Source organism: Perna viridis, chromosome 8 (genome assembly GCF_037379345.1).
Source record: "Perna viridis isolate PV_CMFRI_1.1 ecotype Kerala chromosome 8, ASM3737934v1, whole genome shotgun sequence".
Taxonomy (NCBI): domain Eukaryota; kingdom Metazoa; phylum Mollusca; class Bivalvia; order Mytilida; family Mytilidae; genus Perna; species Perna viridis.
The window spans coordinates 45,871,315-45,895,095 of NC_142452.1; the positions used below are offsets into that span (position 1 = coordinate 45,871,315).

At 33.3% G+C, this 23,781-nt stretch overlaps 1 protein-coding gene across 2 annotated transcripts in view; it reads right to left on the reverse strand.

The window, feature by feature from the left end:
- Positions 1-1,551: 1,551 nt before the first annotated feature.
- Positions 1,552-23,781, reverse strand: part of LOC148610725 (uncharacterized) — a 29,820-nt gene continuing 7,590 nt past the window's right edge. For both annotated transcript variants that reach the window (XM_088596006.1, XM_088596005.1), the window contains exons 2-15: positions 22,848-22,965; positions 18,721-21,246; positions 17,244-17,338; positions 16,396-16,466; positions 15,375-15,513; positions 14,753-14,893; positions 13,252-13,403; positions 12,366-12,481; positions 9,670-9,767; positions 8,749-8,814; positions 7,953-8,066; positions 7,467-7,562; positions 5,968-6,054; positions 1,552-4,743 (exon numbers count right to left, since the gene is read on the reverse strand). In XM_088596006.1, coding sequence (XP_088452132.1) covers positions 4,705-4,743; positions 5,968-6,054; positions 7,467-7,562; positions 7,953-8,066; positions 8,749-8,814; positions 9,670-9,767; positions 12,366-12,481; positions 13,252-13,403; positions 14,753-14,893; positions 15,375-15,513; positions 16,396-16,466; positions 17,244-17,338; positions 18,721-21,246; positions 22,848-22,929 — 3,822 coding nt within the window. In that variant the 5' untranslated portion in view covers positions 22,930-22,965 and the 3' untranslated portion in view covers positions 1,552-4,704. The remainder of the gene's footprint in view (positions 4,744-5,967; positions 6,055-7,466; positions 7,563-7,952; positions 8,067-8,748; positions 8,815-9,669; positions 9,768-12,365; positions 12,482-13,251; positions 13,404-14,752; positions 14,894-15,374; positions 15,514-16,395; positions 16,467-17,243; positions 17,339-18,720; positions 21,247-22,847; positions 22,966-23,781) is intronic.

Genomic DNA, 23,781 nt, shown 5'->3' on the forward strand with positions numbered 1-23,781 from the left:
TGTTTTCAAAATGTGTTTATCCATTTCATACCACAACTGCATTCTTTCTCAAAGTTCAAAGTTGTTTTAGTTGAACTATTAAGGAGAAATAAATTACATATGAAATTCATTGAAGAAAGGGAGATAACTCTTTAATTTGAGCAGAATTTGGTTGCATTGTTAGGGAACTTTAGAACGAACTTGAATATATATATATATACACATTACATTGGAACAAACAAAAATCGGCGGAATAAGATATTTAAAATAACTATGATCGAAATGTTTGCAAGCTTTCAGACATGTAAAATATCACACATCTAATATCAATGAAACTCATGCACCTACCATCTTATTACAACGGTGGGACTGTGAGGGCGTTTCGCGGTTTTTTTTTTTCACATCTTAAGAAAATCTACATTTTTTACGTACCAAGTAAAGCATAATATTTCGGTTATTAATCCACCATTACTTTGCGATACTTATACTTCAAATATGTTAAGGATAACTTGACCAAATATGTTATTCACATGGAATAATGCACAACGTAATTGCTAACAAATGATTAAGTGCTTTAATGTCGGTATTTCATTTTAAAACATTAAAATGTTCCATTATTCTCTTTTGTTCAACTCTATAAAAGTTTCGAATGCTTTGATAGATTAATGTCAACATCTGGTGTAAAAAACCGTTTTCTTCCACTTTAATTTTTCATTTCTATTTTGCGGGTGTAAACACATTTACATCACGTTTTACTCATTATTCATCAGGTTGCAATCATCAACTTTACCCGTACTGCACTCATAGCCTCGGTCGTAAATTGTTGGCGTCTTGAGGCTCGTGTATATATATATATGTGAGAAGAAACGTTTGACTGGAATGGCTATCTATTATTTACAGAATATAAAAACCTCGCTACATATGTAGTGGATCAAGCTCTACGCAGCGGCACACGTTCGTTCCGTCTCTTACTAACCGCTAATTTGCAAGATTTTTGCATTTTCTGAGAGGAACTTCGAACGTAAGATGCTGTTTCGGAGCTTGGTAGTGGATTGTGGGTTAGTCCATTTTATTCCCTACATTTAAGACCACACTATAAGACGCAATAAACCTTTAAAGTTTACCGAAAAGGTTGATAAAAACATACTCCAAGACCGGTGGTACATAAATTGATACATCAAGGGCAACAACTCAATTTAATTAGTTCAACTGACATATATGGGCAGATTCAGGGACTTTGAAAGGGGTCCCAGGATTTTTGCCCAAGTCTTTCATTAATACAAATTTCAACAGAAAAGGGGGGTCCCCATGGATCTGCAACTGACTATTATATAAATTAGAATTAATTAACGTCACTGTGAACTTGGATATCACGAAATAAGGACTGAACTTCAGGATGATCTAAAATAGGGTATGATTTATACAATAATTGGATCACCAAATACAGGAGATCCATCCAAAATACTGATTCACTAAAATACACAGTTTATTGATAGGGTTCAGAAACATTTCAGAAAGAGTGGTTTACCTAAAATTTATATGCAACTCGGGAATAGTAACAAAACAATATCCTTATTTTTCAAAATTGTTTACTGAAAAACAATATTTTACAATCAGATAACAATTGACATAATTTATGATTTCAAATAATGAGTTATAAGATAGAAACAAATACAAAATAATAAAAATATAATGAACAAGTGAATATAGTAATCTATTGAAAAATGCTACACATTTATCCCCTAATAGGCCATTCCAAATTAATTACTTGTTCCTTACCTACCACAACTTAAAGGTTTCTGAAGAATTACTTTCAGGGCTCCAGCTGCAAACAATTGTCAGCTGTTATAATGGAGGGTGATGATGCTATAAGCACTGAGCAGAGTCTATTTTAGATATTTCTGACGAAGACGCAATGAAATTCATTGAAAGCATGATGAACCAAAATAAGCAGTGATTTGGCAAGTTGGAAAATTACTAGTGTAAATAAATACATAGCTTTGTAACTTTCCTAACTCCCCAGTATGAACCTAGAAATATCAATTCTATGCTGCTAATCATTACAGGTCTGAAAAATATATAAATTGGAGTGGCCTTTTAACTAGTTGCTGATCTTGTCTCTGAGTGAAGTAGCAATAACCGAGGTACAAACTATGGGGAAATCTGTAGACAATACAATTTCATGAACACCAGGACAACTGACTAAGAATATGCTGTATATTATTATTTCAAATTCATTTACATGCAGAAATACTCATTTGTTTATGAGATTTAAATAAAATAAAACCCAAAGCTCTACACTGCACCAAAGGGGTCTAATGAATACCGCTTCTTGGACATTTTCTTGTGGTCTTTAAACTGCCCAACCAAGTTACTGCTCCTTAAAAATTGGAAGTTTAGATATCATAGTGTGTGTCTTTACACCCTGCAGATGTGTTTAAGATATCAGTTTTCTTTGGTTCTGTGTCATAATGCACAAGCTAAAATAAATTAAACTTTTCAGCTTCATAAACAAACACTAAATGTGATGCCTGTCAATTGTTACTAACAATTAATAATAGATTTATTTCGAAGGGCAAAATCACAACCAGATTTCATTCTTAAGCAGCAGTGTTAAAACAAAAACAAAAAACACAATCCTAAACTGTTTACAATCAGTAACATGATTACTACTTTATAACATTCAATAAATCATCCAATCACTGGACAGAGTAGGTCAGGGGGGAGGGGGGGGGGGAGGGTCATGTTACCTTTACCAGTAAAGGGTGAGAAGGTAATACAGGACCAGGTTTAGTCCTAACAAAATTTATTCATGGTAATCTTGACCTTTAGAACCTAAACTCAATATGGCATATTTCATGTTACTAACTTTAAGCATCTATCTACACATACAGCCAGTGCATTTTAATATTTTAAATCAGTAAATTTAGAAATGTTTAATCATCTAACAAAAGCTATTATTCAGGCACATCTATTTGTGATTTCCAACCTTACGTGTCAAGTTGCATAAAGATCAACTGAACAGCTGAGGAGATTCACAAATGGATAGATAGACTGAAGATGGTATACCAACATTGTGATTCCTATACTTAACCCCTTAGTTAAATTTTCAGGAGGTAAAAAACAGGACGGACATTTTTTTCCTGTCAAGAGCTACTGTGAAAGTACTTTTATTCGTGGGTTTCAATTTCATGGTTTTGGGGAAAAGCACAAGTTTGTGGATTCTAGAATTTGTGGTTTTGATGATCCTGTCATACAATTTAAATTAGTCCTTTTTGTTGGGAATCAAATTTCGTGGTTTACCTTACCCACAAAATCCACGAAAATTGGTAACCCCTTGAACAATAGTACTTTTCACAAAATTTGCTGTATTTTTTTTAACAATGACTAGTTCTTTAGCCCAATTTATTGAATTGTCTCCCCTAACAAACAGTGAAACATGTCTAAACCAACCATAATCCGAAAACCTGTCTAAACCAAACCCTGAATAATCACTGAAAAGTCGTAACTTATGAGCAAGGGTACAAAAATTCAGACTACAGGGGTTGACAAGAACTAAGAGGAAAATCAAACCCTCTCTTTTGGTGATGTACAATGACAGCATAAAGGTTCATAGGACTTCAATATGAAGACTCTCCAATACAAAAAAAATTAAAAATATTACATTGATATAATCAGAATAGTTCTATACAACAGTTCTTTATTTTAAGTACCATTCTGTGTAGGCATTAGGCAATTGATAGCACATCATTTTTCACAATTTTGTCTTTTTTTTGCCCTCAAATATATTTAATACATCTAAAAAAAATAAATAATAAAAAAAAACTGAAAAACTGTTTAAATCTATCCTGAAGCATTTGTGACAATATTTTGTATGCCTTATATAGAGAAAAAGGTTATTACCAGTGCATTCAAATGAAATTTGACCTATCAACAACTTCACAAACATTTTGATTGGTTATTTCTAAAGGTTGCGAAGTTTAAATACTTGAATTATGCAATTAAATCTCTCTGCTTTTTTTTCATGTGCCACACCTTATACATATTTAGCCTGATTCTTAAACAGAAATGCACTTAAACTGATATAAACTAATCTTACTTCAAGAAAAGGTAGAAACTTCTATAACAAAAAATAAGCTTGCATTTTATAGCTGTATAAAACAATGTTTTGTACAACAAAACTTTGTAATATTTAGGTTCCACTAAGGTCAATATCTAGGACACTATTTGTCAAATTTATTAGAAATGTCCTAGAATTTGACTTATTAGAGTTTTAATGTTAATCAGACCATGGTTGTTTGGTCCTTTCTATAGCTTATAAAAAACAATAAAAAAGGGGTTCCATCCCCACCAACACAACCTCTCCCTTCCCCCAGGATCTACCACTGTAATGAAATTTAACTCCACCAAGTGATTTTCAATAGCACTGTACTGTGTCAAATAAATTAAAACTAACAACTGTAATTTTATTACCTTCTAATGGTTTTCAATTACTTTTCACTAAAATTAATTTGGTTTCCCTATCTTCACTGAAATAGCATTATTATTTATTGCAAATTTATAACCATTGCAAATTTGTACAAACAGTATGCCATGAAAATTGAAAATGGGAATTCTTCATTTAAATGTGAGAAGAGAGATCACTCATGTACCACTACCACTAAAGTAGGATCAATACATATATAAATCTGAGCAGTTTGTAGAAGGGACAGTTCATATCGCTATTCATCCTTTCTCTAACATACTCTTCAAGTCCTCAAATATCTGTAAGAAAACAAGATCATATGATTTATTTTTATCAAATACATGTATCTGCATCTGCAAGAATACTACCAAATGAATTACTCACTAATATCTACAAGGAAATAAGATCAAAGAATAAGTTCACATAACCACAAACGTTCAAATTTACTTTTAAGAGTGGTTTTTATACACTCCTTGAGACATTTAGATTTGTAAAATCTGTAGAAATAAATGAAAGCTTCTATTGTGTGTTTATCATGTGTTTAAACAAATGCAAAACGATGTGTAAACGCACAATAAACAATGCACGAATGCTAAAATGGGAAACGTGAAAGTTTTAAGGAGTGTAGTTTCAAACCAATGGCAATGTTGTAGTTTCAAACCAATGGCAATGTTGAGAAAAATACAAAATCCCCAATGAAGTGTCAATTAAAAGAATTGAAGGTCCAGGACCAACTTATATTAAATTTTCCAAGGTTCTAAGTCAGATATTGTGGTCCTGGACTACCATTAATTTGACCCTCTGAATCAACATCACACAATCAAGTTGATTTGTATACATTTAATTGTCATATTATTTATATTATTTATATTTATATTATTTCACTTCAACAAAAATTAACAAGACCAGTGTAATATTTAATGAATTAAATAACAAGCTCCAGTGTCAGGCTATTATAATTTCCATGAATGGAGAATCCATTTTCTCTAAAGTTTTCTATACAATTCTTTCCCATTTGGTAAAGTGATTTCCAAATGCATAGATTTTCTTTTCATAATTAATTATGAAACGTCAGTTAGATTTGATTAAACAAAAGGTTAAATCAGAAACATTGGGATACATGTATTAAACAAAAGCTTAAATCAGAAACATTGGGATACATGTATTAATCTATGGACTAGGCCAATCAATAAAAATACTTTCTAAACAATTCAATAAGTATACAACATGTACTAAATAATAAGGAAAGAGAAAATATTAAATAGTGGTCCAGCTAAGAATCATGCAAAATATGATACAAGGCTGGAAAGCTTAAATTTTTTTTTTTGAAATATTGTTTAAATAGTAATAGTAAACAAAAATTAATATGTGGCTTTTCATATAACAACTTTTTCACATATTTTAGAATTTGCATAATTCTTACAAAGACTACTACTTAATTGTTTTGTTCCTTCTTTACAAATTTAACACAACAATTATGTTTGTACCTTATACAGCTCTTGTATTCTGGATTAAAAACTTACTTTGAGGACCCACGTTCTGTTATTTAGACATTTATCAAGTATTTCAGCATTGTCTAAAGCAGTGTTTCCTTCTCTCACTATATCAACCTAATAAACAGAAAAAATATAGTGTAACTCAGACCTTACTCTTTAAACCATGTGGGCATGTCAAGATCATTCCTCATAAGAACAAAGGTATGCATAGGTTCTGCATTTAATTATCAGCCAGTTTTAAGTTATTTTAGAATATACTAACACATTAATGTTGGAAATAGTTTTACATAATTTTTAGTTTCTCCTCTACAAATGTCACTAATTTATGAGACTTGCGTTTTCTCAACCACTCATGTAAAGTCTCCTTCGTAAAATAAGAACTCTCCCATATTGTCATCCACAAAGAACTTAGAAGAAAAACGTCACCAATGTTTATGACCTCTGCTTCAAACAGATGTGTAATTGTTGAACTAAATGTATGAAACCGGTGATGATTGAAAATTCTCAAGAGCTTCGGCCATATTGAAGCCCTTATTGTTAGAATGGCTAATGTGTCAACAGTTTTGCATTATTTTTAAGGTCTTTTTCTCTATTTAAATGATAAATAGAAAAATCTCCTACTAACTTGGCTCTCCAAGAGGATATTAAGTAGGATAGTGTAGAAAATTATATTATCTACCAATGAAAAAAAATGTGTAGGTATTATTACATATGTACAAGCAGGGATGACGCTACTGTAGAATATGGGGCCACCTGGCAATTCCCAAATGCAGTATCGAAATTTTTTAATCTGGATTTTTTTCATGTCCAAGTCTGTTATCGGTCTTTGATCCAAATCTGCTTTGTAAATTGACAGGAAAATTACACCTAAAACATACTCTTGCATCCAATTATGGTTTAGTAGCCGGTGTTTATCAACAGAGACAGGTACTTTGATCATTTGATGGTTATTTTTTAAAATAAAATTATATGTGTAATGTGTTACTTTACTTCATGGTATACTTGTGGTATTTTAGTGCCTTATCGTACTTTGACAATTTTCAATTCCGAGGGAAAATTCCCAAATGAGCTGATGTGGGACCCATTTGAAAAAGTTCAAAATCATCCACGGTGTAGTAGCACTCTAAATATAAATCATGCAATATATGACTCATGGTTGGAAAGCCTACATATTTTTATTTTTGATATTTTATTAAAAAATGCCATAGTAAACAGAAATAACCAAGTGACTTATCATGTAACCCTTTTTCTTAAGAGATAAAATTTATATAAAATGTACAGTAGAATTCAAAAGTAAAGGAAATAAGGCTGTAAATGGCATTAAAAAACAATATAAAACTATTGGAAATTCAATATGGATTATCTCCTAAAAGCAGATAGATTGGAATGAATAATTATACATTTCTTCATATAGACCTACGAACCAACTTCATAACAAAAATATAAAAGTATAGCTTTTTTTTCGGGTGTATCACATACTACAAAAATTGCATGATTCTTACAAAGACTGCTACTTAAATACTAACCTTGGCACGACATCTTTTATACAGATTGTATTTAAAGTGATGAAGATTGTGATAGGCACTAATGTAGTTAGATGCTGTCTTCCCAATCAAGTACTCCTGAAAAAAAAATAGGTCAACCTATTTATAGCAACTTTGCCACAGTATTGAAGACAATTAATTTAATACAGTTATTTTGGGACTTTTCTAAAGCTAGACTCTAAACCCTACTGTACTATTGTCACAAGAATCATTTAATCAATAGTCTTAGTTATCCACGTACATTTCATATTATGAAATAAATCTCTCATAGTCCTTAATGATCACATGTAAGATTTTTGCATGTTTTATTAATCAAAATTTAATATTTTTTAACGAATCATGAATTGAAATTCCATAGGTAAATATAGGTGATTATAGGGAAAGTTATTGGAGACCTTTTTGAAATTTTTGGACTCACCACTGAATCCTACAACCAGAGTTTTATTAGGATGTTATATGGGTCCTTACCACACTTCCTTGATTGAGGGTTTTATCTGGATGGTCCTGTAGAGTAATTCTGTCATACGGCTGACCAAACAGATGGACTGACTTTGTAGCTGTTTCTGTTGCACTCTTCGTTGCCTAAAAATAATGAAAGTGGAGTGAGATGTATAAGCTCAAGTCCATTAAATGTCTTACGATCACATTTAAATTTAGATTGACTTCCTTGGTTGAAAACAACAAAATAACAGAAGTACTTAATTCACAGACAGAGATGCTTAACAACTTAACAATACATACACAACGTATCTGTAGAAGTGTTCTAAAAATAATGTAAAAATCATAATTTTGTCAGCAATAACTAAACCTTATAACAATGGCTATTAATGGTGGAGTACTTGAGTAATTATTTAATGGCAGATTTGTATCAACATGTTTTAAATGCAAAGAAGTATCAGAATACTAAAATTGAACTTGAGTACTTTAATTTCATATCGTTTGCAATCCATAATTTCTATACCTACAATATTTCGTAAAGAAATGAATAAAAAGATGTGCTTTTGTCATATGATGTTTAGGTACACATACATAAACCAATAAAAACAAAGTTTTCTTCCAAACATTGCAATACAAAAATCTCAGAATTGGTGAAACTATTCTGGGACTTGCATTTTTTCTCCTTAAAAAGTCTAAAAATGAGAAAATTTCTGACATACTGCACTTTCCCATTATTACTAATGAGTAATATGTATACAGATGTATGGATGAATAGTACCCATGTATAAACAATGGGTTTGTTAAACTAGGAATATCATGTAAGTACCTGACATATGACTTTTAGGTTTGACCTGTTAATTTCCCTGATATGTGGTCTTCTCTCCACAGTTACCTGTGAAGTATAACTCATACATAGAAACAATACAACAATACTACATGTATTAGTGGGTTCAGTGTTCAGATATTTAACAGAAAGTTTTTCTAATTTTTTTCAATGAATTCACAGTATTGCAACAACTGTATATATTTGGCATGATCCTTAGATGGAACTATACATAACATTTACCATTTAAATACTAAAATGTTAATCAGTTACATATTATAATGTTAATATAACACTTTCTTTAAAAGTAAAAACAAAACAAATTTCACATGGAGATATTAAGAATCTAACACCTGTACAAGATCTCAGACACCTGAGGGTAAAATTAAATCATTCTCTAACAAGGCTCCACAGAGTTTGAGAACTATTACACCTTACACCAGGGTGTCTGAGATTTCCCAATCTCACATCTTATACCAGGATGTCTGAGATTTCCCAATCTCACATGAGAAAAGCCATTGTTTGATTCTTTATCTCACTTTAAATTAGTTTTCTGATAAAATGTTTGAATTAAAATGACCTGCATTTAAAAGTTGATCGTTACATATCAGGCCAGTGATACATCAAAACCAGGTATAAAATTTAGGCCTCTTCAAAACAGTATAAACAAAGTGCAAGAAATAATCAATACATTCTCGATAAATTATTTTAAAAGAATTTTCAAACACATATTTGATATTGGTAGGATATGATAGTTCATTACCTCTTTATTCAATTGCGCAATTTTTTTTTGACAGGAAATCTGATGTGTTCTGTCTCAACCCAATGTTGAAATGAAGAAATCTTGCACAGCTAAAAATAGGAATTTTACTGTCTCTTCAGTGAGAAAATTCCCTGAGAAATATTCTACTGCTGATATTTTACCTTGAATTCTGAGACCCATCGTACTTTACTGTTTATTTCCATCAACTTGTTTTGTATGATTTCGTCAATCATTTGTAAAGGCTTCATGTAGAACTCCTCTGAAATCGAAATTAATCATTTATAAAGGCTTCAGGAAGGACTCCTCTGAAATTGAAATCAATCATTTGTAAAGGCTTCAGGTAGCACTCCTCTGAAATTGAAATCAATCATTTGTAAAGGCTTCAGGTAGAACTCCTCTGAAAGCGAAATCAATCATTTATAAAGGCTTCAGAAAGAACTCCTCTGAAATCGAAATCAATCATCTGTAAAGGCTTCAGGTAGAACTCCTCTGAAATCAAAATCAATCATTTATAAAGGTTTCAGGTAAAATTCCTCTGAAATCAATGAGAATAAATTAAGCAAATAAATAGTGCCATCAATAGAATTCTTCTAAAATCAACAAACACTAATTCATCATCAAAATAGAGTACTGTTTTATTGTTCACTGAAGCTTTTGAAAAAGGCAGGGAAATCCAGGTTAAATAATGGCACTCTAGCAAGAAGCAAAACTGGAGGAAGACCATGAAAACATTTACATTAGAAAATATTGATAGAAAAAGGTAGGGCTCTACTAAGCAGCACAGCTCCCATGTCCTCCCAAAGCCGTAAATGGAGTAATCTGGATCTAAGTGAGTAGGATTACAGATTTATATGCACAATTAATCAAGTTGTGCACCAGCTTAAAAAAACTGAAATGATACTTGTCTTCATTAATTTTTACAGCTGCCATTTTGGTGTATTCTGTCAAGTGAACAACTTTTCAGTATCAACTTATGAAGCTTTAAAAAATCACAAGTATATAGTAGTGATAAAGGTAAGATTTAAAGTTGTCTTATGAGGCTGTGTTGTGTTAATAGAACACTATAATCTTATCCATGGCTTGTCAAATTTCCCTTGCACAATGTATTTACAAGATTTTTTTTTCATTTATTGTGATGTTGCAAAACATTTCATGTTTTACCTCATCCATTAGTGAGATGAAGAAATCTCACTTGACTTAGAATAAGTGCATCTGAATCTCAAAGAGTAATCAAGGGAACCAAGGTTATAGCGGTAATCAATAGAATGCAACCCAGGGACAAAGACCAGACATGGAAAACAGACATACACAACAAAGAACATAAAGTAACTAAAATCATACATACAAAGTAACAAAAGTAAATGAGCAACTCGGACTCCACTAAAAACTGGGAGCATGGACCAGGTGCACCGGTAGGGTAAGCGTCTTCTGCTTTTCTAGAAACACCCGCCGAGTTGCTCATAAAAAGTCAAGTCCGGGGTAGACAAACGAGGAAAGGAAAACCATGACCCGTTGAATAAATCAGTTTTCATGGTGCTGATGGATACACCATAACGATCCACGAGTTCATGATGACGACCACAAAACTTCTGTAGTGATGACCTCAATCTGGCAGCAACACAACCCTGTTCCAGAAGCCTATTTGTTAAGAGTTCTAGCGCGATACAAAAAGTCTGCATAGTTTCAGCAAGCTCTGGATGCGATGTATCAAATCCCCAAATTAGGATTGTTTAAAGATAATACGTCAACTATATAGCGGACACTGAGATTGAAGGATCTAGCCAAATGATATTCTTTCTTTCTGATCAGATCAGCCATAAAGTCAGCCTCATAAGAGTGAAGGAATAGGCCAGCAAAGTAAAGGAGTACAATTTGTTCCCATTGGAATACCGACCGTTTGTTGAAAAACATGTCCACCACACTGGACAAATATTTTGTCGATTAAAAATTCTAGCATTTTGTAAACATCTTCCTCTGTATATTTGGAAGATGATTTGGAATTATTTCTTACAAAGTATGAGGAATCTCTACCAAGTGTTATATATTTGTATCTAGGTGTACCATCTTTTTTGGAAAACAACAATGTATAATGTTTTTAAGTTGGGATATTAACTGAGTATGGGGAATAGAAGTATATAGTGCTGAAAAATCATAGGTTTTAATGCTATTATATTCAGATAATAGTCTTGAACTGATTGTCTCCAAAAGATCTTTCGAATTTTTCAGGATCCACATTGAATTAATACCACTACGGGAGTAACAAGTGTTGTGGTAGGACTACAGACCCTCTTTGACAGTTGTGAGTATAGAAGTTAAAAGTTTTGAAAGAGGTTTGGTGGTACATTTTGCAGATCCAGCTATGAAACATTCTTTGTATGGATTCTTGTGAAGTTTAGTAATCCAGTACATAGACGGTAAATCACAATCATCGTCCTTGGTAGAGAGACCAAAAGAGGATAGCACAGATTAATGGTTTTCCACAATCCCTTCTTTGGAGAGAGTGGTAGCAGTGTAGGTCTTATCACTGCTATTATTTTCTACGTCTACCTCTGATAATAAACATTGGATATTAAACGTTTTCAAATGTAGGGGAAAAATTCTGTTTAAGAAATTGAGGAGACACCAAGTCTTTTCTTTTTACAAACTATTGATAAATCACCCCCCAGCAAAATGTTTATAACAAACTCCCCATTCAAGCACAGAAATAAGCTGGCAAATAAAATCATACCAAGTATTCATTTTCCTCCATACTAGTCATTTTATTCATTTTTTCTCTAACACTAGTCTTCTATATTGACTACAAAACTTCTGGACTTCCATAATGTTACAGAATGATGTTCAACCCCAATAAACCTACCTCCACTATCATGTATTGCACTAAGGAATGTAGGTTCCATGGCCTGGCTCAGGAAAACTTGTAGGTATACATTAAACATGTCTGATAATGGGTCCTTCTCATACTCAATAGCTTTCCTGGAAAATACAACAAAAAATTAAAATCTTAACTAGTGTATCCTTTTCTATTGTCCACAAATATATGTACAATATCAGAAAGTAAATATTAATGAGGTTGGCAAAATTTCAAAAAAAAACATTGCAAAATTTTAGCTAGACAAATGTTTTAAGGTGGTATGGATGAATTACAGTCAGCTGTAAACCAAAGAAACCTATTTTAATTGTTCAATTTGGGCAGGTATTTAGTTACGGAAGATATCTGGATTAGACAGGTAACAGTTCATTGGGGTTTTCACTATAACATTGTTAGTTTTAAAAATGTTCATAATGTCACTTGTACTTCATGCAATCTACTTCATATCGAAAAGTCCTCTACTTTACCATTGAATTATTGCAAGTGTTCAAATCACCAACAAGATTGGAATATTTGGTTGAATGCTTGAGTATTTTTATAACATCTTCAAAAAGACAAATATACTACAACAAGACCATGGAAGGTGTGTTTAGTAGGTCAAGACTGACATATAGTCAATTCTTTTATTTCCTTAATTAAAATTTTTACTAAAGGAGGTAGACTTAGGGTAAGGGACACAACTCTTATAAATCATTGGCACGTTTGTATTCAGCATTTAACGTCAATCTCATGTATGCATCGAAGTAACTTGGACTAATTTCACTCTGTTTCAATTGAAAGCTTGAAAGCTTTGGTGAAATTGAATACGATACAAACATATCACTGATTTCAAAAGTTATATCTCCTAGGTCTACCTCCTTAATATCCAATTTACCCAGAGTCTAGCTTTGGTTTTGGTCGATCTTCTTCTAAGACTTGTACAATATGCTGGTTATCTTTCTGAACAGATTCTGCCTTGTACAGAGGAATGGTTTTGGTTCTGACAGCAACATAATTCTTCTCCATATTAGGTATCCAACTTGAATACTGAAATATTAGTCCAGTTTTTCACAATGTTTGATAAGAATAATATTGATTCAAAACTTTTGCATTATAGATCACATTAAGTACACACAGGTACAGTCCAAACATAAAGTAATGAAAATTCCCTAAGTTAGTTGAGAAAAATGGTCAAATTACTCCATAATTGGACATGCCAGGGCTTTTTCTACCTTTTTTCAAATAAGGCCCCTGTCCCTGTGATTGAGAATTTTTTATCAATTGGGAAAAAACTAACAAATAAAACAATTTACTATTATAAGACAAAACCAACAATGCCATTTTCACTGCAGATACCTTTTATTTTACAACTGATGGATGATAAAGGTAAAAGAAGTTCTGAAATAATTATTGCAAATTGGCTGCCGTAAAAAAAGGCACCTATTGAAGAATAGATGCACTTCTTTCCCCCGGCCTTAAAATTTCTCTCAAGAATCTGTGACAATAACTATTAGCTAACTCATCAATAAAATATTACTTTCATTCTACCGACAGACGAACTAATTAACAACTTTCATATTGCTTGCTTCAATTAGGGAATTCATGATAAATTTTGGGAAAAAAAGCACATTTTGTCATTGGGATTAGGGCCGATAATCCGCAGTAAATCGAAGGTAGAAAAGCTCTACTTGCCTATCTTCAAAGGGAATATGAACACATTACAAAGTTGAAAATGTTTGTTTTATACATATACTTTTTGTTTTGAGTTATAGATTACACAAAGTAGGTATCCCATAAGCGTGATGGACAGCTACTAGACGTCCTTTCATCATTTGTGACACAGGTATAAAGCAGGTGATAGACAGATGGACAGCCACTAGATGTGCTTTCATCATTGGTGACACAGGTATAAAGCAGGTGATAGACAGATGGACAGCCACTAGATGTGCTTTCATCATTGGTGACACAGGTATAAAGCAGGTGATAGACAGATGGACAGCCACTAGATGTGCTTTCATCATTGGTGACACAGGTATAAAGCAGGTGATAGACAGATGGACAGCCACTAGATGTGCTTTCATCATTGGTGACACAGGTATAAAGCAGGTGATAGACAGATGGACAGCCACTAGATGTGCTTTCATCATTGGTGACACAGGTATAAAGGAGTTTGGTATAGACAGTTCTAACTGTACAACTAAAACACATACTTACACAGTAATTACAATTTTCTTGGTACAGGGAAAATTATTAGTTCATAGATTCTAGACTACATGAATTTGACAACTCTATCATACAAAGTTTCTTCTCAGTTGGACCCAAATTTCATGGTTTACCAAACCCACGAAAACCATGAAAATTAGTACTACATTGTACTTTCATAGTAGAAAACATACCGTAGAAAGAGATCTATGACAAATTTCTCCTTTGTCAACGAACAGTTCATATTTCCTCATCATCATGCCTGCCTCTATTCTCCAGATAGGAAATCCTTCATAGTTATTCATGTCTTGCCTATTTATCACAAATGTACCAAGCTGAAATGACAATTCACTACATGAAGTGATTATAAATGTACCATGTAATGACATGTAGTGATCATGAATGTACCTAGCTGAAATGAAATGTTATTATCCTGTATTTGTTTCATTATTTTACAGTGTAGCTAGGTAATATTTTAACATAACAATTCACAGTAACTCCAAATCATCTCCACCCAATATTTAATCCTATAGTTAATACCAATCATATTTACTTTTCCATCTTGTGAAGTAATATCCTGAATCAGAAGAATCTGAAAACCAAAAGCAGGGAAAAATCCAACTCACCATAAATCCCTCTCCACTCTGAAACTTCAAACCCTAGGTTATACTCACCATAAACCCCTCTCCACTCTGGGTAGAACTATCAACTCTACCTGAAACTTCAAACCCAAGATTATACTCACCATGAATCCCTCTCCACTCTTGGTAGAACTATCAACTCCACCTGAAACTTCAAACCCTAGGTTATACTCACCATAAACCCCTCTCCACTCTGGGTAGAACTATCCTCAGCATCAGAAGAATCAGACTGAGAACTGGGCTGAGATGGAAAACCAACTCGTGGAGCTTTAGCTGGTGTTGCTTTATATGGTTTCATTGGTCTTTTGGATTTCCTTTATAGTAAAAAGAGATTGAAACCATATTCATTCTATCAAAGAAGTAGTAGTAAAACTGAAAAACACACACGATTAAGAAAGCCTTACAAAAGGTGCAAAGTTCAATGTAACATGGAATTACATTGGACAGGGCCATAAATGACAATTACAAGATTGATTGACTCAACTTTTCTATGCAACTGCAAGGTTATAATTCAAAGATATATTTGGCAGTTGAAAATAATTGTATTGTATTTGAAGATTTGTTGTTCCAAATCAAGATTTGATTGTGCAATACGTCTTGCCAGTAAACTCAATTTGCCACTGTCAAATCCTTGATTGATGCCTCCAAGTCTCCAAATATAATAAATACCGTTATCTACTAATTTTCAGTGCCCTTTCATTCAGTTTTATTATGCATTTTTCTTAAGAAAAAAAAATAGCAGATGTACCATGTTTGGAAGAGCTTTACATGTGTAGATTTTTTTTTATTTTGGGATACAATTTTAACATCATACATCATCATCTTTTACTGCAATCATAATTTAATTTGAAATGAAGGGATAATTTTATAGAAATCCAATGTTTATCTGAACATTAAAACAAATTGTTTTGAAAATTTAGAGCAAACATTTGACCCAAAAATATTCGTCATTTTTTAAGATGATGGTCAACACTTCACAGATCACTGATAGTTTTAAGATGATGGTCAACACTTCACAGATCACTGATAGTTTTAAGATGATGGCCGACACTTCACAGATCACTGATAGTTTTAAGATGATGGCCAACACTTCACAGATCACTGATAGTTTTAAGATGATGGCAAACACTTCACAGATCACTGATAGTTTTAAGATGATGGCCAACACTTCACAGATCACTGATAGTTTTAAGTACCCTTTGATTCTGTTCAGCTTAGAACGTCCTCTCTTTCCTTGGGCTAAAAAGTCATTATCTTCTTTTTTATCCTGTAATATAACAAAACAATTAAATAATTCTAAAACTGATGCTTTATATTCTGTTGGTAGTGTGAAAACAAGAATGCCAATAATATTTATAACCATTTTGTACCAATTATCTCCCTTCAAAACAATACAAAAAAGAGATAATTTTTTTAACCAGCCAGTTGGTACAGGGGAGAGAACTCAATCCACTGAGAATTTCAACACATACTGTGAATTCAAACATAATAGTGTAAATGTATTATTTTTTACTATGGGAGTTTATAGTGCCCTCCAAATTGAACACTATGAAACATCACTCATCTTTTTTTTTAAACTGAAAGTTTATACCCATTAATGTTCACTTCTGAGCTTCCCTAAAATAATCAGAACATATACAGTTGAATTTTTAAAATGTTCTACAGTTCAGTTAACTCAACACACAAAACAAGCGTTAAATAAATAATTACTATAAACATTTATCCCAGCAAACTGTTATCCAAATATTGGGTAATTACTATAAACATTTATCCCAGCAAACTGTTATCCAAATATTGGGTAATTACTATAAACATTTATCCCAGCAAACTGTTATCCAAATATTGGGTAATTACTATAAACATTTATCCCAGCAAACTGTTATCCAAATATTGGGTAATTACTATAAACATTTATCCCAGCAAACTGTTATCCAAATATTGGGTAATTACTATAAACATTTATCCCAGCAAACTGTTATCCAAATATTGGGTAATTACTATAAACATTTATCCCAGCAAACTGTTATCCAAATATGACACATACCTGAGCAAATGGTGTCCAGGCTGGATCCGAGTCCGAATCATAAGTCTCTGGTAGAGGTACATCATCAACCTCACTGTCACTCTCTCTATACTTCTCTACAAAACAATGACACACTTCATGGACAGAACAATAAATATCTTGTCCACATCAGGTACCAATGTACTTTGTGATGTAATATTTTGTCCACATCAGGTACACATGTACTTTGTGAAGTAATATTTTGTCCACATTAGGTACACATGTACTTTGTGATGTAATATTTTGTCCACATCAGGTACACATGTACTTTGTGATGTAATATTTTGTCCACATCAGGTACCCATGTACTTTGTGATGTAATATTTTGTCCACATCAGGTACCCATGTACTTTGTGATGTAATATTTTGTCCACATCAGGTACCCATGTACTTTGTGATGTACTATTTTGTCCACATCAAATACCCATTAATTTGTGATGTAATCATCATTTTACCTGATTTTCATATGAGTTATATAATGATTATAGAAACCATATGTGTTACAGATAAAATAATAGATGTTGACAGTATATATGCAGCTTAAACATATTTTCAACACCATCACAATAAAAAAATGTTTCAATAATATTTACTGGTGTAAACTTATGATGTTTAAAAATGAATTTCATCAAAAAATCAATCTGCAAGAGTTTCTGGTAAGTATATTTGCCTGACTGCTGTATGATACATGTATTTGTTTAGGAACAATATAGACATACATGTATACTTGGCAATTACAGTGAGTAAAACAGTTAACTTCAGGGAATAGAGTTGGTCCTCCCTTGATCAAATGATCATTACCTGACAAACTTCCTTAGGTATTACAAAAATAAGCATGTACAATGTTTATGTAACTGGCCATTTGACAAAGGGATGTAAATTTTCCTTCAAATTAAGCAGTAAAATAACAAACAAAAAATTTAGAGAAAATTACAGGGTATTCTGTAAAGTGTTGAAGACTTTTTATCTGAATTTTGCTAGTGACTTTAACAGTAAAGGAATGTAAATATATATGTATATACATACTAATAGGAAATAAAGCCAATTTTTTTTTCAATTAAGTATCAGTCTCTGTAAGAATCACACAGTGGGTGAAACATGGTATGAAAAAAACCATCATTTTGATAGTGTAATTTGTCTATTTGCACCACCAGAATCAAAAAGAAAACAGACAAGATTATCCAAATCACATGTATGCTGAACCAATGAGTTACAATTTCATTGAAATGCACTGAAAATGAACATTTCAAGAGTCAAAAACCTCATTTTTCTAAGATTCTATTGAAAAATTTGAGAAAAGACAGTGATACAGAGATCAAATAATAGTTTTGTCAAATAGAGAAAGTATCCTTGAGTGATATTACATTGTCAGATCGGTGGGTTTTTGACATGCATGTTTCTGATTTTTCTCATTTTGCCTGATTCTTACAAATACTTACACTTAATAAATAAACCTTACTTTCTTGAACCTTTGCCTTTCTGGTTGAAGTCCTTCTCGCAGGAACAGGCGAGGGTGATCTGTCATTTGTCCCAGAATTTGACCTTACTTCATCTCCAGAAGCATGATCATCATCACTGTCCTGAAAACTTTTAGATCGCTTGTATTTACCTGAAGATTTTGGAGTTTTCAATTTTAATTTTTTAGGTTTAGGAGGTGTTTTTTGTAAAGTAATTTTCATTTTCAGACTGGGATATTCCTCATTGCCAGTTTCAATACTTTGAACTCTTCCTGTAATTTTAGCTGCCACGTTAGAACCATCACTTGATTGGCCATTACTATCAGATTTGTCAAGGTCAGGTTTTATGTCAGAAGTTGAACTATGGTGAATTTTATCCACTGGGGGTGGCCGTGGGCGTTTTGGTTCCGGATAGTACTTCGGGAGTTCTGGTTTTTTCACGACAGAGGTATTAACACTTGCTAATGTCTCAGGCTTCTTCCCCTGTAAAAAGCTCAAAAAAGAGTCCATAAATGCATTGTTTTTATTAGCTTTAGTAGATGAGGTTTTCTCTGGAAGTTTCACTGGGGCTGATTCAACAGGTTCTGGTGGTTGTGAAACATGTGAATTGATCTGAGATGAAAGCATAGACGTATTGGTATTAGCCTGTTGAACAGGAACCACTGATGCATTGTTTTTCTGAATGGCTTGTTTCTGTACATTAAATGCATGATTAGTCTGTGAAACAGCCATTTTGTTGTGTTGGTGAACATTCGAAGGAGCAGCAGGTTTTTTTTCAACAACAGGTGGTTTTTTCAAATGTTCAAATTCCTCATCTTCTTCAATTGGGTTAACTACAGAAGCTGTTTGAGGAGCTGGCTCAGCAATGAAAGGCCTCTCTTCCACAAAGCCCTCATTATAGCCCTCAAAATATCCCTCCCGTCTGTCTATGTTTGGATTATTACTTATCAGATCTGACAGAGCAGATTCGTCCACTGTCGAAGAAGAGGCATTGTTACAGAAATTATTCTGTCCATATGTATTGTATGTATCTAAATTGCACAGATTTCCTGATGAGTATACACCAGGCTCTAGCTCTAAAGCATCAAACTCATTTGAGTTCAATTGATCAACAAATGAAGGTTGGTTTGGAGGAGATCCAAATCCAAATTGATTGTTCTCTATCATTCTATTTTGTCCTGACATGTTTCCATCACTGAACATATTCCCTTTGGGCATAAAATTATTTGTGTTTCCGGACAAACCCATTCCTTGGGGTGTATAGGTATCCTGCTGCATTTGGGAATTCCTAAAGGGAGAGTCCATATTTCTTTGTCCCATATTGTCCATGTTTACTAAATGTCCAGAACAACCAAAAGTATTTGACAGTCCTGAAGAATTGGACACTGAACAGCCTATTCCAGCCTCCTGACCTTTCACATTTTGCATCTGAAATTGGTGCCTAACATTTGGACTACAGGTACTATTGTAGCTTTGACCAAATACATTACTAGTTATAGGAGATGAATTTGAAATGAAGTTTTCATTTTGACGTTGGTTTTGTAATGGATTGTTAGAGAATCTTTGAAGCTGTTGTTCTTGTTCAATATACCTATTGACTAAATTTCTATCTTCATCCTGCTTTGGGTCTTCTTGTGAGTTCTCTTTCTTCTTTCTTCCCCTTGGTTTTTTCGGTTTGGTTGTCGAGTCAGCAACTGCTTGTATTGTTACAGATGAGCGCTTGGTGACATAAGGCTCAGACTTGGCCTCAAAGCCACTTTGTTGAGGACTGTAAGTTTGTCTCTGAATTTCTGAAGTTGGTACTCTTTGGTTAGAGACAAAGTTGAGGGGTTGAGTGTCACTAAATCCTGATGTAGAAAATCTATCTGTATTCTGTGGATGTCTGTCACATGAGCTGACACTGAAGTTGGCTATTTTCTCCTGTTCAAATTCTGATGATGTCCTTACTGAACCAAAGTGAGAGTTTTGTTTAGGACTTTCACAGTAAGGTTGTGATCGTGGTACACAAAAACTATTGTTAGAGTCTACTCCTCTTGATATCAAGTCCCTATTTGTACCAAATGATGGTGTTAAATTGTCTCTTACTGAAAATGGTTCACGAGTAAACAACTCTGATCTATCTGACACAGTAGACCTGAAAACTGGTGGTACTTGTATTTGTGGTGGTGCTCCAATAGATGGAGATTGATTAATGCCAGAGATACCTTGATGGGCAGGTGGTGGGAGGAGCCTCTGGCTAGGAGGAGATAACTCAGTTCCAATATTTCCAAAAGAACCAAGAGGAGTCTGTGGGAAATTAATCTGTCCAAAACCCCTGCCTTTGTCCTCTTGTGAAAGAATAGACTTTTGAGGAGAAAGTCCAAGTCCAAAGTGATCAGGTTCTTTTAAACGTGTCCCTGCTTCAATGCCAAAAGGAGATATTGCTGTTGGTTTGTATGGTCCTGGGAAGGTTGGGTTAACAGTTAAGCCTTGAACCAGTCCTGTCCCAGATAATGGGGTATGAGTTGGTATCGACCCAACTGAGAGACCTGGAATGATGATTTAAACAATCATTACAAAAAAAAAGTCTTATTGTGATAAAACTAAAGTTGTCTATACATTTGACCATAGTATCAAGCATATCATGATTGCAGATGTAGGTGACACATATAATAGGAATTCTACTCGCTTAAAGGAATGTTATACTTGTACATCATATATTATCAGTGTTCTCCCCAGGTCATTACAGTGCTGTACTTAGCAGCTCTTTGATTTCTTAGTACTGTGCTATCATTAATTAATTTTAGTTAGAATGCACTATGGGCACTGTGCTATAATTTTGGAGGACGGCGAAAAAAGCTGTGCTATACCAATAAGCACAGTGCTTTTTCAAAATCATGGGAGGAACAGTGAACTTATACAATGATCACCCCATAAATTTGGAAAAGTGCAATTCCACTCATACAGCACAATTTTTTACACTTATATAAATAAAATACCTTCCATGGTGCAGCTTGATACAAAACCTTGAACATTTTGGGCAAGTATAGGCACACAACTCAAGCTTGATAAAGCTTTGAATTAATGCTATTAGACATTTGACACAGGATAAGAATTTGACCAGAATGAAAGTAGCATTTATTACCTTTAATCTCCAAAGGGTTCCAATCATAAACAGATCCTATTCTTCCTTTGAGGTATTATACCTTGTGATACAATTGAAGAGAGATCAAGTTATTATCCAAGAAAATAATTGTTTCTGACCTCTTTTTGGCCTCTTATTCTTAATGGCTCAAGTCATTCCCCTGAAAATCACTGCCAGACTTTCTTTTGTGGCAAGGCACCTTATAGTACTATTTAAAACAGATCAATACAATAACAGTCAAATTATTGTCTAAGCTTCAGGAAAATGTATTTAACCCCTCATTCCTAAATGAGTTCAAGTTACACCAGTAAATCCCAAAATCAATCCTAGTGTGACCTTTAAGCTACCAAAGTTAAACATGTATTAGTAAAATTATATGAAATGCTTGTTTTTGACCTTGACCTTAAGCCGCTAATTTGAAAATGACAGTGGCCATAGTCTTTATGATATAGATTTCTGACTTGACTGACAGAAACCCAAATTTGACCTACATGTAAGAAATCAAAAACTTTCTAAATTTTTTTTTTCTGGCATGTCTGTCAGTCAAACGGTATTACATAATGACTGGGGCCATCTGTGACCCCCAAAATCTTTACTAACCTTCCTTCTTTTTTGGAACCTTGTTATTAAATTGTATAATGACCTAACAAAAACATGTAATACTTAAGTACATTATATAATTGCATGCAAACCAAATGTCATTGGAGGACAATGATGTCCATGCCAAGCAGAACAAAGTGCAATACCAATACATGACCCCAATTTTTGTTTGCGGCCATATAAAATACAGCACAAGTTCTTAGTGCTTTCTAATCAAATATAACTTCAGGTAGAATAGTGGTAAGAAATAAAGGGTATACTGGTCTGAAAAGATCACTTGTTTATGTTACTAGGCAAACTCTAAAAATAACATACTTTTCTAAGAAAACCAAGTACATGTACCAAGATCTTTTTACAATGATATAATAAACCCTGCATTATTGCTATTTTTATTATAATTCTTACTTTGTTGTTCAGAAACAATATATGGGTCTATTCTAGGAATTCCAGGTCCAAATGAATGATTTCTCCATTGGTTTGGATCCATTACACAACTAACAAACCTCCATCCTTCAGGTCATTCCTGTAAATGTATAACAAATAAAATTTGATATAATTTATTCATTACTTCTAGGTCAAGCTCATTGGCAGATCTATATTCTATTTAAAAATAATATGGAGTAGGCATTGCCTATAACCAGATAAGTATTTCTTGTTATCAGTGTTATATGAAGGTTTCACAGTAAAAGATAAGAACAGTACAGAACATGCAATGCAGCATGAGCAGTACTTATATGTAGTCAGCAGAAAACGTAGATTTCACATATTCTTCGAAATAAAATTAATAAAATGTATACAAAATGTATAAGGGTATTAATACTGTTTGTGTTTGGAACTGAGTTTGGGACGAAAGCATAAGGGAAGACATGAATTGCAATGTGATGTTTTTTTAATATAAACAGCTGCAGCCTGCCCAGTGGTTTCCTCATCATTCACTGAAGACCCATGGGTAGGCTTGAACTGACATTTTTTATCCTGTTGGTGTTGTTGTCTCTTTGACATGTTCATCACATCCAATCACCTTATATTGTATGTACTTCCAAACCTCTTGCTATTGAAGTCAAGATTCGTAAGCGTTCAACAAATTGTTTTTGTTTTTAAAATAATTATTGGAGACTGTTATCGATGATTTATTTTCTTATCATTCTGTATCCTGCTGACTTGCACATGTATGTTGCTGTAGAGCTCTCCCCGCTCGCTGTGGCTTCTTCTCAGCTTGAGCTTAGCTCGCTATTAATCAATGGTGCAGACCATGATTTTCACCACACATGAAGACAATAATTTTTGCTTGACAGTGTGAAGTCTTAAGAAGTAACTACATGTGTGACATGGATTGAAC